The sequence below is a fragment of the Plectropomus leopardus genome, chromosome 17 (genome assembly GCF_008729295.1).
Source record: "Plectropomus leopardus isolate mb chromosome 17, YSFRI_Pleo_2.0, whole genome shotgun sequence".
NCBI lineage: Eukaryota > Metazoa > Chordata > Actinopteri > Perciformes > Serranidae > Plectropomus > Plectropomus leopardus.
Window position 1 is genome coordinate 5,356,085 of NC_056479.1, and position 17,618 is coordinate 5,373,702.

The 17,618-nt window shown below is 38.2% G+C and overlaps 1 protein-coding gene across 1 annotated transcript; it reads left to right on the forward strand.

Annotated features, from left to right (window-relative positions):
* The first annotated feature begins 1,884 nt into the window (after window positions 1-1,884).
* On the forward strand, window positions 1,885-15,884 carry LOC121956380 (trypsin I-P1-like). The gene is made up of 6 exons (XM_042504561.1): window positions 1,885-1,991; window positions 3,185-3,214; window positions 7,627-7,789; window positions 11,087-11,358; window positions 13,874-14,013; window positions 15,233-15,884. The coding sequence occupies exons 1-6, from the start codon at window positions 1,937-1,939 to the stop codon at window positions 15,524-15,526; spliced, it is 954 nt and encodes a 317-aa protein (XP_042360495.1). The 5' UTR covers window positions 1,885-1,936; the 3' UTR covers window positions 15,527-15,884.
* The last annotated feature ends 1,734 nt before the right edge of the window (window positions 15,885-17,618 follow it).

Below are 17,618 nucleotides of genomic sequence, written 5' to 3' on the forward strand. Positions count from 1 at the left end.
AAGAAATGGAAATGATTTAAGAGGCACAGGATGTATGCATGGTATTATAAAATGTGTATTATTAACATGATCTCAATATTTCTTTATATTAATTAATTTATTATTTTGTTGATATTAAAATATCACAGTTGCTGTCTTACTGATACCGATGTATCCAACAACCCCAAGTGGAATTAAACTGTGTCACATGCTGTGCAATGCCCTACAGCAAGATTTAACCATTTACTGTGTAATAATATTTATAGGCTACATTTCTATGTTTTTACAGTACATATACTACACTACATGTGTGTATTTCAGTTATTTTGTGCAACTATCAACCATGGACGTACAGTATCTGAATAAGAAAAAGGTGTATATAGATGTTATATTTTCCCTTATTTAATGGGATTTGATCAAACCTAATTTGCATTTTTGCAATATTTTATCCTTTTTGTGTTTAACTCCCCCCTTTTTTTGCATTTTTGTCTTGCTCTAACTCCTGAGCTATTGTAACTTGTGAATTTTCCCAGTGTAAGATAAATACGTCTTTACATGTCTGATCTTATCTAACTTAGCTTAAACTAAGTATATTTATTCAAGAATGAATATACTATATTTGTACTTTACATGAGCATTTAATACCTTCATTAGGTGAAAACCTTATTTATGTTTTTAACCTGATAAGGGTGTGATGACCGAAACATTATTTACTTGATAGTTTTTTGCAAGTAATTGGACAGCTTGCTGGAAATCCTCTCTTTTTGCATTTTAGGAAAATAAAAAGCAGAAACCGCTACAGTGAGATGTTAAATGAAGAATGTAGACGACAGTCTCCTTACTGGACCTCTGCAAACAACTCAGGTACACCTCTTTTACCTGCCTGCAGTGTGATGGAAAAACACTTGCAGCAAAAGTAATGGGGGACTTAACCCATGGACTTTACCCGCCTGTAGCCTTTTAATGTCATCAGTAAAGACAAGCAGTCATCAATCAAAGACACACCTTCACTGTTGTAACAGAGGTGCAATTCCCAGCATAGCTGGGAACCAAGCCAATCCAGCTCATGAATATGGAATCGAGATATCCCTTTTCTGGTTTCTGGCTTTGAGAGAGAATAGCTCATGTTCACAAATATTGACTAAACTTTCTCCTACCATAGAAATATCATATCAGAACCTTTAATGTAGAGGGAAACACAAAAATGCCTCAATATAATCCAGTGATATATATTATTCTGAATGGGGCCTTTCTGTATAATAAGTAATGATAGTTTTGGTACACTGTTGTAGTACTACTTTTACTGAAGTAAAATACTTTGATGTTTTTTGTCCTATTATTGTTGTTATTATTATTCTTATTATTGTTTTAATTATGAGGTGCTCTCTTTTTATTTTTGGTACTTTTATTTTACACCATTCATTTTTTTTAGTGCTGTAGTTTTTAGACTTTTTATTGTCTTCTTTTTGTTTGTTTTCACTTTTTTTTTTAATTTGTGAAGCACTTTGGACTGCATGTTGTATGAAAGGTGCTACTGTCTATAAATAAAGTTGAGTTGAGTAAAAAAAAAAAAAGAACAAAAAAGAAGAAGTAAAATATTTGTACATCTACCCCTCATCATCAGGTATCACAACTCACACGAGGCAACACTGGCCCCCGAAGCCCCGAGGTGCTTTTGTGCTTTTATGGTTTATGTGGATGGTGATCAGGGTGGCTTCAGAGTAGGCACTTCAGCAGCAACTCTAAGCCCGGGGCCCCAGAAAAAACCTAGATCGTGTTGGCTGCTGTATTTGCAAATGTTTATAAAGATAGGCGTGTTTGGCGCGTGTGGTGTCACACACGTATGACAGGACACAATGCACCTGACAGGAGGGCTGGTTTAACGGACACACACCTTCCTGCTCCAGCCTTTACGACTCCTTCAGTGATTACAGGACGCAGTTAGAAGATTAACGTCATGGAGACGAAGCTGTTTGTTTCTGGTGTCCTGCTCCTGGTTTTAACAGTTACAGGTGAGTGCTGTTAAATAATATGTTAGTAGAGTACCAGCGTTCATTAATTAGTATTTATAATGACAGAAAATATAGAGCACATTGGTTGCTGTTTTTTCTGTATTATCTGGTTAAAAGACTTAATATATTCGCATATGTATTAGAGTGTATGTTTTTGTATTTAGTTTTTTTCCCCCGGTCTAAGATTTTACTGTATGATAAAATAACAGAGGCACAAACTGGTTTACATTTTAACAAACTAATAGTAAAAGCTCAGTGTTAACTTAAACTCACCAGCCTGAAAGTGTTAATTACCTTGCTTCACCTGATCCCACAGTTGAGGTAAAGCAAGAAACAGAGTCTAATAAATACTCCAGCATCAGAGACCACATCAAAAATATTTCACTTAACATGAAAATCCAGAAGAGCCAGTTTGAGCCAGTGTGTGTTGCAGCTGACACGCTCAGCTGATTGTAAGGTGGTTTCAGTCACTTTGTATTTAGTTAACAAATGAATCGCTGCCAGTGTGTTCGCTGTGGAGAATATGTATTGTGTTTTATGAGGCAGGAAAAAAGTGACAACACTCATGGAAATGAATTACTAATTACAAATACAATGAATTGATTTAATCTTCAATAATGTGTTTGTATTTTAAAGCATATGCTATATTTTAATGTAATGTCTCAATCTGGAAAGTAACTATGACAAACATCAGTGGAGTGAAGTCAAAAGTATGGTATTTTCTTCCGAGATGTATTGGAGTAAAAGTAAAAAGTAGAAGAAAATAGCACAAAATTTAAAGACTTCAGTAAGTACCACAAAACTGTACTTCAAGAGAAAAATCCACAGCAAAGTGAGTATTTGGTGCAGTCCAACGTATTATAATGCAAAGATGTCTTCTGAATCAATACTCCTTAACACTGTGCTTTGGTTTATTATGGAAACCTGGATAAGGCAAGAAGATTATGTCATCTACCTCATTTCACCTTTTGAACTGTTTATTTTTCAACTGATTTATTTTCGTGGGCTACCTTTTGTTCGGCTTAATGCCACAAATACCGGCCTCACCCACCAACATGACATGATGGACACAGCAGGTCCTCACAAAAAACCAGTTGGTTTTGATTCTTCTTCAAACCCTCTCGGGAATGTAAATATGCCCTTCAGACTTAGTCAAAAATAATGACATGCATTATTCTCTGTCTCTCCCACAGGAAGCAACGCACAGTCACAACTCACAGATGGTGAGTTACGGTCTCACATTTTCTTTATGCATTCACCGTCTCTTTCTGATATCTCACTGTGTACTCACAACACACACACAACAGTTAAGGTTTCAAACAGATCAAAACAGCTTCTGAACTCTCAGACTGAATCCAGATAAGGTTTTAAGACTCACAATAGTCCACAGCAGCTTTTACACACCATCCATCCATCCATTTTCTTCCGCTTATCCGGGGTCGGGTCGCGGGGGCAGCAGCCTAAGCAGGGAAACCCAGACTTTCCTCTCCCCAGCCACTTCGTCCAGCTCTTCCCGGGGGACCCCGAGGCGTTCCCAGGCCAGCTGTGAGACGTAGTCTCTCCAGCGTGTCCTGGGTCTTCCCCGGGGCCTCCTACCGGTGGGACGTGCCCTGAACACCTCACCAGGGAGGCGTCCTGGAGGCATCCTAATTAGATGCCCGAGCCACCTCATCTGGCTCTTCTCAATGGGAGGAGCAGCGGCTCTACTCCGAGCTCCTCCCGGATGACCGAGCTTCTCACCCTATCTCTAAGGGAGAGCCCAGCCACCCTACGGAGGAAACTCATTTCGGCCGCTTGTACCCGCGATCTTGTTCTTTCGGTCACTACCCAAAGCTCGTGACCATAGGTGAGGGTAGGAACGAAGATCGACCGGTAAATCGAGAGCTTTGCCTTTCGGCTCAGCTCCCTCTTCACCACGACAGATCGGTGCAGAGTCCGCATTACTGCAGACGCTGCACCGATCCGCCTGTCGATCTCCCGCTCCATCCTTCCCTCACTCGTGAACAAGACCCCGAGGTACTTAAACTCCTCCACTTGGGGCAGGACTCCATCCCCGATCCGGAGGGGGCACGCCACCCTTTTCCGGCTGAGAACCATGGTCTCGGATTTGGAGGTGCTGATTCTCATTCCCAGCCGCTTCACACTCGGCTGCGAACCGATCCAGTGAGAGCTGAAGGTCGCGGCCCGATGAAGCCAACAGGACCACATCATCTGCAAAGAGCAGAGACCCAATCCTGAGGTCACCAAACCGGACCCCCTCAACACCCTGGCTGCGCCTAGAAATTCTGTCCATAAAAGTTATGAACAGAATCGGTGACAAAGGGCAGCCCTGGCGGAGTCCAACCCTCACCGGAAACGAGTTCGACTTACTGCCGGCAATGCGGACCAAGCTCTGGCACCGGTCATACAGGGAACGGACAGCCCGTATCAGGGGTCCGAAACCCCATATTCCCGGAGAACCCCCCACAGGACTCCCCGAGGGACACGGTCGAATGCCTTCTCCAAGTCCACAAAGCACATGTGGACTGGTTGGGCAAACTCCCATGCACCCTCAAGGACCCTGCCAAGGGTCCAGAGCTGGTCCACAGTTCCACGACCGGGGCGAAAACTGCATTGCTCCTCCTGAATCCGGGGTTCGACTATCCGGCGGACCCTCCTCTCTAGTACCCCCGAATAGACCTTACCAGGGAGGCTGAGGAGTGTGATCCCCCTGTAGTTGGAACACACCCTCCGGTCCCCCTTCTTAAAAAGAGGGACCACCACCCCAGTCTGCCAGTCCAAGGGCACTGCCCTCCGATGTCCACGCAATGTTGCAGAGTCGTGTCAGCCACACAGCCCCACAACATCCAGGGCCTTGAGGAACTCCGGGCGGACCTCGTCCACCCCCGGGGCCCTGCCACCGAGGAGCTTTTTGACCACCTCGGCAACCTCAGCCCCAGAGATAGAGGAGAGCCCACCCCCGAGTCCCCAGGCCCTGCTTCCCCAACGGAAGGCGTGTCGGTGGGATTGAGGAGGTCTTCGAAGTATTCCTTCCACCGATCCACAACGTCCCGAGTCGAGGTCAGCAGCGCCCCGTCCCCACCATACACAGTGTTGACAGAGCACTGCTTCCCCCTCCTGAGACGCCGGATGGTGGTCCAGAACCTCTTCGAAGCCATCCGGAAGTCGTTTTCCATGGCCTCACCGAACTCCTCCCATGCCCGGGTTTTTGCGCCGGCGACCGCCGCTGCACTCCGCTTGGCCTGTCGGTACCTGTCTGCTGCCTCCGGAGTCCCACAGGCCAAGAAGGCCCGATAGGACTCCTTCTTCAGCTTGACGGCACCCCTTACCGCCAGGTGTCCACCAGCGGGTTCGGGTGTTGCCGCCCCGACAGGCACCAACCACCTTACGGCCACAGCACCGGTCGGCCGCCTCAGCAATGGAGGCACGGAACATGGCCCACTCGGACTCAATGTCCCCCGCCTCCCCCGGGACATGGTCGAAGCTCTCCCGGAGGTGGGAGTTGAAGCTCCTTCTGACGGGAGACTCTGCCAGACGTTCCCAGCAGACCCTCACAATGCGTTTGGGTCTGCCAGGTCTGACCGGCGTCCTCCCCCACCATCGGAGCCAACTCACCACCAGGTGGTGATCGGTTGACAGCTCCGCCCCTCTCTTCACCCGAGTGTCCAAGACATGCGGCCGCAAGTCCAACGATACGACTACAAAGTCGATCATTGAACTGTGGCCTAGGGTGTCCTGATGCCAAGTGCGCATATGGACACCCTTATGCTTGAACATGGTGTTCGTTATGGACAATCTGTGGTGAGCACAGAAGTCCAATAACAAAACACCACTCGGGTTCAGATCGGGGGGGCCGTTCCTCCCGATCACGCCCCTCCAGGTCTCACTGTCGTTGCCAACGTGAGCGTTGAAGTCCCCCAGCAGAACGAGGGAGTCCCCAGAAGGAGCACTCTCCAGCACCCCCTCTAAGGACTCCAAAAAGGGTGGATACTCTGAACTGCTGTTTGGACCATAGGCACAAACAACAGTCAGGATCCGTCCCCCAACCCGAAGGCGGAGGGAGGCTACCCTCTCATTCACCGGGTAAACTCCAACGTACAGGCACCGAGCCGGGGGGCAATGAAGTATTGCCACCCCTGCCCGGCGCCTCTCACCAGTGGCAACTCCAGAGTGGAAGAGAGTCCATCCCCTCTCGAGAAGACTGGTTCCGGAGCCCAAGCCATGCGTCGAGGTGAGGCCGACTATATCTAGTCGGAACTTCTCAACCTCGCGCACCAGCTCAGGCTCCTTCCCCACCAGAGAGGTGACATTCCACGTCCCCAGAGCTAGCTTCTGCAGCCGAGGATCGCACCCGCCAAGGTCCCACATTCGGCTGTTTGTATTCCCAGCTCACATGGCACACAAGACCCCTATAAGCCCCTCCTACAGGTCTGAACTTTAAAACAAAAACCGGGCAGTGTTGGAAAATATTTCACATCTCATAAGCAAATGTACCAGCACCACAAGTGGACAATAGAGTGTGTTAAAAATAAAACATGCATTCTTTGGAAAAAAAAAGCACAAAAGTATGCCAGCATCAAAATTATATACTTAAAGTACCAAATGTGAAAATATACATTATGCAAAAGGGACCATTCATGTCACACATTGTACATCACATTTTAATGATCGCTGACTTTCCAATTTTACTGTAACTGCTTGATATACTGCTAGTTTACTACAGTAATAATAGTATGATTTATTAGTTTGCTTTTTTTTTACAATTAATGCTGGGTGAATGTAAAATAACAAAACATCTAATGTTATAAGCACTATTACAACTATTTTCCATATCCAATTTCTGTATATTTACCAATAAGAAAGCACAGTGTCTTTTTACTTAGAAACAAAAAATTCTATTTTTTTTTTTCTAAGAGTGGGAATCACCACAGGCTTTTCCACGATACCATATTATCTTGATCTCTAACTTATTATCGTACATAAGTTGCCAATACAATATTATTGGGAATGTTTTCCTTCAACAATACTGCAGCTGCAACATGCTGATTATCAAACTGCAAACTATCACCAAAGGAAAATTTTGTCAATACCTGCTTTATCTAATTAGATTCTAAGTTTTTCAGTCCAACATCATCGCAGTGTCACTTCAGTCATTTTGACTGCAGCAAAATGTATCTGGCTGACTGAAAAAAGCAGCTTATTACATATTTTAGTAGAGACTAAAAAGAGATTTCTATTTGTAATATTTATAATTTATATCATAACAAAAAAAAAAGTGATACTTTTCATCCGTGTAGCCATACGATACACGTGCCACACAACAAAAATATTTTATATACAGTTGCATCGTTTTTTTTTTTCCTGACCCCTAATTTTTTCATTAAATATATAAAGGAATATCATCAAGTATATGGTATTAACAACATTGAATATGTATGCATTTGCATATACATATGCATTTTAGCATCAATACCTTTATCATATCATATGTTTAGTTGTATATATTTGACTGTGAAAATACTCTGCTACAGGGATGACATTCAATGTATCATTTTACAAAATAAGTTTGATGCTGTCATATTGATGTCATATTAATACTGCATATTGATACAGCTGCATGCCTGTTTCCCTGTAGTTTGTGGCACTGCGCCGCTTAACTCCAGGATTGTAGGAGGTGTGGATGCTCCTGCAGGGGCGTGGCCCTGGCAGGTCAGTTTGCACAACTCATTTAGACATTTCTGTGGAGGCTCCCTGATCACCAGCGAGTGGGTCCTGTCTGCTGCTCACTGTTTCGACAGGTGAGCTCTGATCCTGACACTTGGCCAGTGTGGTGGAATGCAATAAGCACATTACTTAAAAATTACAAATTTGAGCTACTGTATTATGTTTTTTTCCATTTTCTGCTACACCACTCCCTACTGCTCCACTAAACCTCAGAGAGAAAAATTCTCCTACTTCCTAACTCTTTGAAATCTGGCACAATGTCACTTTTCTTGTGGTGCTTTCAGATGGCTTTTACAAGTATTTATATCTTTGAACCCTGAGAAAATTGGTGCAATATCTTTCAAAACATGGGAAAAAGGGCAACGAACAGATTGGTAAGATATTCTCCACAAATTAATAGATATAAAAAATTATTTTTAAAAAGCTAGGGTAAAGTGTCTATGGAAAAAAAAACACTGACAGGGAACATTTTACTGCACAATGAATACTTTTACTTTTCATACTTTGTCCCTTTGAAACCTGGATCGACATCAGCTTTCTTGTACTGTGCAGGTGTTTCACAACCATTTCAACAAATGAACCGTAAGCAGATTGTTTTGGCATGAAATTAAATTGTACAAACATGGTTGAATATGACAAGAAAATAAACAGAAATTAGGTATTAAAAATTGTTTTTAAAATGGTCAAAAACCTAGGGTGAAAAAGTCAAGAAAACTATGTTTATAGTTATATTTTAAAAATCTGGTTACAGAAATAAAATGTATTTATTATTATTATTATTATTATTCAGGATAGAATGATTTGAAAAGGATCAAAAACCTAGGTTAAAATATCAAGAAAACTATACAGTTATATTTTGATCAAAAAACCTAGGTAAAAATATTTATTATCAATATTAATTAGTATTATTATAATTTACTGTATATTTATTTTATTGTGTTTTAGCATGTTCTTAGGTCCTTTTTTTCTTCTTTTTTTATTTTTATTTTTTTTTATCATAACCTCTCTCTAATTTCTTGCTAGTTTGTGGGCCATTTTTTTGTTGCCTTCTTTTCATGTTTTTGAAAGAAATTAAGCCACTTTCTTCGGTTTCAAATGATGAATTAAATTTGCCATTTAGACATACATACTTTTAATGAAATAAGGTTTTGAATGCAGGACTTTTATTCATAGTTGAGTATTTTCATTAGCACTTTCTGTGAAATAAAAGATCTGAATGTGATTTCTGGCACTGCACATGAATCAGTGCGTAACCTGAGCAAGCAGAGTCTGTTTGTACAGCAGCACTCAGGGTGTGGCAGGTGTGACAGTCATGTAATCAGTCAAATGGCCTATTCAGTTCAGATCACAAAAGGAGATTTGTTTTGTAGCAAGTCAACATAAAACAACTGAAACTGCTGGCAACACAATAAAAGATTCATGTAGTCAAAGCTATAAAAATCTGCAGATTAAATAAACAGATTAAATGCTAAACTGTGCTCAAAACAAACAGGCAGTTCATGGCAAATTTTGTTTCACATGCACTGTAACAATTTGCTGTGTAATACTGCCAAATCGACTGTTAATTTATTTTTTATTAAAATACAGAAAAACACTGTAAATCTTAATGCTTTTTGGAATCAATTTTACACTGTTAACCAGTCAAGTATAGAATACTCTGATAATGTAACGGTACTGTTTAAGATATTTACAGCACAGACAATGTAAAATAATGGATGAAGCTGATGTAATTCAGCAGAAATCTAAACTGAAATGAATTGCTGTAAAAAAAAAAAAAAAAAAACCAACCCTGCAGTTTTGTAGATTTTGTTTGTTTTTTTTCTTTCAAAATACTGCCAAATTTTTCTCATTTTTCCTCCAAAATATAGTAAAACAATGTAAATGTGGATGCTCTTTGGAGCTGTACTACAAATTTTACTGCAGAATACTGTAATAAATTTAATGGTAATATATTATTGAAGTAATTAGCAATAATGACAGAAAAATAACGACAGGATGCTGCCAGCAGTTTACCGTAATTTTCCAGGAAAATCTGTTACAGTATGGGATAAATGACAACTTTAAACTATTGGATCTCTATTGGTTTTCTGAAATTTGCACAGAAATCTGACGTTTTCTAGACTGAGACATGTTAGAGATGCAAAATGACCTAAAATCTCAAAACTAGCATGCATGAAAAAAAAAACAGATTTTCACCTGGGGCATCTTGCTCTAATTTTCGCTCTAAGAACCTAATTAGGCCTTAAAGGGAAACTTTGGGAAACCAGAAATATTAGTAAAAATTAACAACTCAAGACTCATTGTGAGCCAACTCAACTCAACCAACTCAATGAACAACTACAGTCAAAAACTAGATGCTTAAACTCTAATTTGTGATGTCATCAAGTAAAGTCTGGAGCTGCTCCACAGACGCTGAAAAATGAAAGATGTTTTAGATGACAGTCAGTATGTTTACATGCACAGTTTAGTCCAGCTACAGCTATAGCTGGATTGGGACATTTAACTGGACAGCTGTCCTTGTCCCAGTATACAAGCACCAAGGAAAAAATGAGTTGTTGATGGAAACATGTCCAATGCCTCCACAGCAGGTGGAGACATCCCTCTTTCAGCTAGTTGCTATAAACCTATATTATTTTAACAGTCTCTGCTATAGAGCGCATCACAATCACAGCTGTTTATTTCCAATAACTTCAGGGTAGAAAACCACTGCATCATGTATTTATAATCAAACGGCGCTGAGCAAACTCTGTTCTCACTTATTAGTTTTAAGCCACCTAAGAAAAATCAATACCGGTTTAAGTGTACACTATATTCAGAATATTTTTACAACTTTACCTTGCTGTGAGACAGCCTGATGGTGACAGGGATCAGAAAAACACCAGACTGTGTTGAGACTCCACTAAAAGAAAATATTTAAATATAGTGCACATTTAAACTGATGTTTTTGTGCTGTTTTTTAGGTGGCTAAAGTATGATTTGCTATGGCTTAGCTGCTTAGCTTAGCTGTTGTGACTTTCTATATTTTTTCCCAATTCTTACTAAGATGCTTGAGAAATTGTTAAAAATAAAAAATCTTGTCCAATACCTCAACCAACTACAATAGTAAAGTTCTGCTTTTACATTAACGCACAGGTAATAATAATTTTATGGTATGAATTATAAATTACTGTAACAACCACTGGGGACATTTTTCTAACTGCAATACTACATTTTCCTGAATATACATACACACTTTTACTGAAGGAACATTTCAATGCAGGACTTTCACTTGTTATCAAGTATTTTGACAGTGTGGTGTGAATAATTTGCTGGATCTACACATGACTTCTTCTCTCTCTATATCTTAACATGTTGTCTTTTCTGTGTCTCAGCAACGTCCCAACTGGTTTCACCGTTTATCTTGGACGTGAGAATCAACTATCGATCAATTCTAACGAGGTGTCGCGGTCACTGTCTCAGATCATCAGACATCCAGACTATGATAACACCCCAAACAACAATGACGTCGCCTTGTTGAAACTGTCCTCGGCGGTTGACTTCACCAACTACATCAGACCGGTGTGTCTGGCGGCAGCAGACAGCGTGTTCGCAGCTGGGACGACCACCTGGGTCACGGGATGGGGAACTATCAACAGTGACGGAAGTGAGAATAATTTTATCAAATTTTTCTAAAGTAGCCTATTGTACTATAGGGGAGACTGGGGCTGGTTGGCCCACTGCTGTAGGAAATTTAAGTTCTCAGCTATAAGCAAATATTTTTGAATGTACACAAATGTTTTTGGGATCAAAGTCTTGCAGTGCGTCTGTGTCAACCAGTCCTATCACGGAATTTATGTTAAAATGCTTAAGTTAAAAAAAACACAAAAAACAGCCAATAGACACAATCCAAACATGTAATTTACAGGAGAACCTGAAAATATAATCATTTTAAAAAATATCTAACAATTTTTAAGCAATTCAGAATGTCTAATTAATTTTGCCACTGACCATTCAAAATAGCCAAATAATTAAAAGATAATATAAATGTTGCTTTTAAACTTTCAAAATAGTTTTAAACTCTCACAATTCATTTAACACAAATTTGTGATGAAATTATGTTAGCCAGCTGCAATCACTCATCACAGACATTCAAATCATATATCAAAATTTAGATTTTTGTTTTGTCTATTAACCCTTTAAAACCTGGAGGGACATCACTTGTCTTGTGCTGGTTTCAGATGTCTTTCACAAGTATTTAACCCTTTAAACTCTGGCCACATTGGTTTGATTTCTTTCATAAAAATTATAAATAGGCAATGAGCAATGTGCTAAGAACTGAGAAAAGAAAGCTAGAGAAAAATGTCTGGGGAAAATATATAAAAAAAGATGTTATAATTATCAAAATTAAATATTTTAAAATCTGATGTAGAATTATTATAACTTTTACATGCATTTTCAAAGTGTTGTTTTCTTTGTTTAAAAAAACAAACAATGTCAGAAACCTTTCTTGTGCTTTTTTACTAATTTCTTGCAAATTTTGGGGGTCATTTCTTCTTGAGTTGCTCATTGTCTTCTTTTCATGTTATAATTTCTGTAACAGAAATCAAGACATTTTGTTCAGGCTTCAAAGGGTTAATAATCGGAATCTGCAAAGTAACTACAGTTATAAAATAAATGTAGTGGAGTAAAAAGTACCTTTCCCTCTAAGATATAGTGGATAAGTACAATAGGCCAACAGCATAAAAAGGAAATACTCAAGTAAAGTGTAAGTAATATTACTAGTAGATGCACCAAGGAAATTAGTTTTTACATCCACAGGCTTCTTGTACCTTTGACCTTTTCACTTGGAAAGTTTCGTTTCCGTCTCAACTGTGAATCAGCTGATTCCATCTATGATTATGTTAAAAGGAAATTTTTCTGCAGGAACCAGTTCTGCCACCTGTTGCACCCCCAGGCCATGGCATTAGTTCAAATTCCTGCTACAGTGGCCCGAAGTGTCTTGCCAGAGGTTCAACAACATACTGAGCTTAAAGGGGCAGTCCAAAGTGATGAGTCATTTCACAGATAAAGGACATCAAGTGGTGCCGGTTTCCAATGAAGTCACTCGCCTGGCCAAAAAAAATGTTTTGCTTCTGGGGTTACTTTGGGGTATGCGGCGCACTGACTATACTTGTTTTATCAGCTGGCCCCACCCATCAGTTCCCGCTCAGCTCACAGACTTTATATTGTGATGATGTCACACTTTTCTAAGATCAAGGAAAGTTTTACAAATATTAATCAAATAGAAAGAGTCATAATTGACCGTGTTAGCAGTTTGATCTGTGCTGTCGAGTTTTAAAGACATTTCTTTTACAATTGAGTTCTTTTGAGAAACTGCCTTTTTTAACTGTGAGTGACTGCTGGGAAAAATTGGAAGCAAGGTTCATCCTGCACCGCTCCTCCTATTCTGCCTGATCAAATAAAGTGATATCTCACTGGTTTAGACACTGGATCAGCGCTCACAGTCCTGATGCAGCTGGAAAAACGTCAGGTTATATTCCTAATAGCAAAAATAACCATTGAAAGGGACCGTAAATACACCTATACTCTAACTCTGGGCTTTCCCAGACCAAAATTTACTAGGCTGACACATTTTACAATAAGGTTGAAAAGACAAGACTGATGATTTGTTTTTAAATATTTGTGAAAGGCATCTGAAAGCGGAAGAAGGAAAGCATTTTGCTCCAGGTTTTAAAGGGTTCATTTCCTTTCTTTTCAGTAACTATTTTCAGTGGCAGACAACACTTGGTACTATAATAACTGCAGTGTGTGTGTTCATGGTGTGAAGGAACACGTCACCAAGTACAACAGTGAGGCAAACCAAAAAACAAGGACAAGGTGGTAATGATAAAACCAAAACCAATTTTTCCCTTGATTTAAAAAAAAATGAAATCAAAATCTATATATGTCTTGCCATTCTGTGAAGCATTTCTGACCGAGTTGCCCCCCCCCCCCCCAGGTTTTTGAAAGAAATCCTACTGATTTGCTCAGGGTTGAAAGGTAAAAATACTTATAAAAGAAGTTTAAAGCAGCACAAGACAGGTTATGTCGTTTAAGCTTTAAGCTTTCAAAGGGTTAATAGATTTTGGAGCAACAGAAACCGAAGACTCAACAATAATATCTCTTTTCTTGTTCTTCAGCTTTGATCCCGTTCCCACAGACGCTGCAGGAGGTGAGTGTTCCCGTCGTGTCAAACGCTCAGTGTAGCACCTCCTACAGTGACATCACTGACAACATGCTCTGCGCCGGTCTGGATGAAGGCGGGAAAGACTCCTGCCAGGTGAGTCCGTCTGCAAAACTCCCCTCCACCACCTGATCACATCCATGTTTAGAGCTGCACTAATATAGATATGATATGTGTGTGTGTGTGTGTGTGTGTGTGTGTGTGTGTGTGTGTGTTATAGTGCAGAAAAGGTATAAATGTAGTGCAGACTCCTCCCACTATTATATATATATATATATAATATATATATATATATATATATATATATATATATATATATAACTGTAACAGGTTTAACAAGACAATTTAACAGATGCCAGGGGATAAAAATCATGCAATTACAAAGAAAGATACAGAATTAAATAAAAAATATTAAAGGAGGTGCATTAAGTTATTGTCTTGATAACCTTTTTGTTATGGGAGGAGAGAATCATCCTTGTTTATTTTTTGGTTTAATTTTGCGAAGAGAATAATCAGATTAATAATATAGCATTCTTGTATTTTACTGTAGAATTGCTGTTATAAAAACCAAACAAAAAATTGTCAAGATATAAATTAAAATCAGGGTCAAAATTATCAATAATGAATTGGCTCTTCTAAGTCTGCAGAGGTCTCTTAACCCTTTAACACCTGGATAGAAATCTGTTTTCTTGTGCTGCATTCAGACGTCTTTAATTAGCATTTAAACCTTTAAAACCTAGGAAAAATTGCTTTGATTTCTTTCAAAAACACAATAAAACTATAATAATCTGAATATAAGCTACTATATATTATCAAAGACAAGGGGAAAATATCAAGAAAACTGTATTTATAGTTCTTTTAATTATACATTTAAAATTATGTTACAGAACAAAGAAAAAAAATATTTGGCACTTTCTTGAGATTATTTTCTTGTTGTTTTTGTTTTGTTTTTTTACTTTTTTTTTGGTTTATTTTAAGGTAATTTTATTGCAACTTTAATTTTATAATTCTTTGTAATTCTGTTATTTTTTGTTAAGTAAGATTTTGAATGCAGGACTTTTACTTGTAAATCAGTCTTTCATTGTGGTATCGTCACTTTAAAAAAAAAAACATGAAGTATTTCTCCACCACTGAAGCCAGTGGTTTCCAATAAAACAGTACACTTCCTGGCAGTGGTAAAAGAAATATTTCAACAGTAGTAATACTAAAGTGTAGAAATATTCTGTTGTATTTTTTTTACTTTACAGTGGTAAATAAGTACCTCAGATGTGTACTTGTTTATTGATGATATTACCGATATGTCTGACCTCTGCAGGGGGACTCTGGTGGCCCGTTGGTGGTTAAAAACGGGACTAAGTGGCTCCTTGTCGGAGTGGTGAGTTTTGGAATAGGCTGTGCTGAGCCCGGCTTCCCAGGAGTCTACGCCCGGGTGTCCAGTTATCAGAACTGGATCAACAGCCAGATCAGCAGCCAGGACAGCAACAGCACCCTGCCAGGTTTCGTCTCCTTTGAGGGTGATGGTTCAACATCTGGAACTGCTCGCCTGGTTTCCCTCTCTCTGCTGCTGTCCCTCTTGCCGATTCTCTTCTCTCTTTTTGTGCTTTCATAGAACGTCTGACGATGGTTAATGCACCTTTATGAAGCCAGTGTCACTGTAAGGCTGCCTCAAGCTCTCATTTAGCCTCTTACTCTTGTACTCAAATCTGCACATGCAGAATATTTCCACTTGTATCAGGTGCTGAAGGAGTTTTACAGAAACAAATCAGAAACTTACATGAAGAAAATAACAGTAGATTTAAGAACTTTCTTGATTCAGTAATTCATTGTTTTGTGTTTAGAATGACAGAAAATAAAGAAATTAGTCCTTAAAAATCCCTAAACTTTCCGCTAGTAGCATCTCGTTTAATTCCTCTACTACAACATGTTGAAGGTTTTTTTTGTTCAGCTTTTCTTTTTTTTTTTTTTTTTTTTTTACAAAAAACATGGTTTAGCTATAAACATTTATAATTTTCTGACTTGTTTTTTTACAAAAAGATTATATGTTTTTGGTTTCGGCTGCAGCCAAGGATTATTTTCACAATTCATAATTGCTTAACTTACTAAACTTATCTTAAATTATCAATAAATGATATTATAAGATGTTAAAAAGTAGTAAAAATAAAAAATATATATAATTTTTAAAGTGCTTGTTAATTCAAAATCCCAAGATAGGTACTTTAACTGGAACAAGAGAATATTTGGCTTTTTTTCGCTTGTAAAATGACTAAAATTGATCATCAAAACTGTTGTCATTTAACCTTATATCGATAAACTAATCATTATAGAAATAAGTTACATTAAAAGCAGGTGAAATAATCTTCAGTGGCCATTAAAGCTCTTGGTCAATGACGTCAAAGAAGCCATGCTATTGTGCTCAGCTATTATTTTGTGCTTAATCACAATCAAGTTATAAGCAATTAAAAATGATTTTAAAAAAGCTAGGCTATTGAAAATAATTTATAGGCTGCTGACTTTAAATAATCCAAAAAGTAAAAAATATACATAATACATAGATCATATAAAATCATTTAATGACTCCATTTCCTTTTTTTATTTTGATTAACGACTAGGCTTTGAAATGAAACTGGAGAGCAATTACTTGAAGACTTTTTAATTGATCTAATTTCCTCCTTTAACATTTACAGTTTTAGTTTTGTAATCATCAGTTAAACATTAAACATAAGATGCTAAATTAATGTAAATTAATCAAACTCAACATTATAAGGTTGAAAATGAGGCGTAAGTCAATGTAACCTGATTTGAAATAATAATAATTAAAAGCCCTTTTAAAAAATGAATTTATCCTCATTTTAAATTCTTAGCAATAACTCATAATTGAAAGACAGAATAACGAAAAAGAATTATGACAATTCTGATCATCTTAATTTCAACTCAGTCTCACAATGCTTAATTTAATCCAATTAAACTTGTCTGCTCATAAAAGTTCTTTTAATTTAAATTAATTACTTCAAATGGTTAGAATTAAAAAAACAAAAGTTAATTCTCATTCTACTCCAAACTCATATTAAAATCCATAAAAGAATTAAATCAAATGATTTTTAACCTGAAAATGATCTAATATACAGATAATAAATAATAAGTCATTTTTTCTTTTCCTTCTTTCTTTCTTTTCTTTAAACAGAAAAACTCAAATTTACTTCTGTAAATTAGAATTTTTATCTCTTCATGAATTTAAATTAAATTCAACTTTTGCACTGATGGTGAATTTTAGACGTTAATAAAGCTGTGTATTTGGTGAGGACATGTAAGCTATATATTTGTGTTTATATGGACAAAATTGCCTCTTTAATCTGTTTTAATCTGTTTACTACTGTAACTCAGGACTTGATTTTTGCACTGCAAACCTGCAACTGTGATTTACTTTTTAAACATACATGAATTGCAAATTACATTGACAATTTTAAACATTTACATAACTTTACATTTAGTCAAATATTAGCACGCCTGCCAATGAGTTGTGGTTCAATATCATACAATTGTAACATCATATACAGAGTACAGCTGTTTGACTGTATGATGTTAAATAAATGTTTTTTTTATCTTGACATTTTGAGTATTCATTTTGATTATCTCCTGCGAGGCCACTGTAAACGAATATGAGAGGAAGTATTCAGATTGTTTAGTAAAATAATTTATACCAT

What these genes read in the sequence shown, in the direction of transcription:
- LOC121956380 (XM_042504561.1), top strand. Translation starts at nt 1,937, where the DNA reads ATGGAGACGAAGCTGTTTGTTTCTGGTGTCCTGCTCCTGGTTTTAACA. An exon ending in CCTGGTTTTAACAGTTACAG is followed by an intron (nt 1,992 to 3,184) that starts GTGAGTGCTGTT and finishes TCTCTCCCACAG; the next exon opens with GAAGCAACGCACAGTCACAA. An exon ending in GCGGGAAAGACTCCTGCCAG is followed by an intron (nt 14,014 to 15,232) that starts GTGAGTCCGTCT and finishes TGACCTCTGCAG; the next exon opens with GGGGACTCTGGTGGCCCGTT.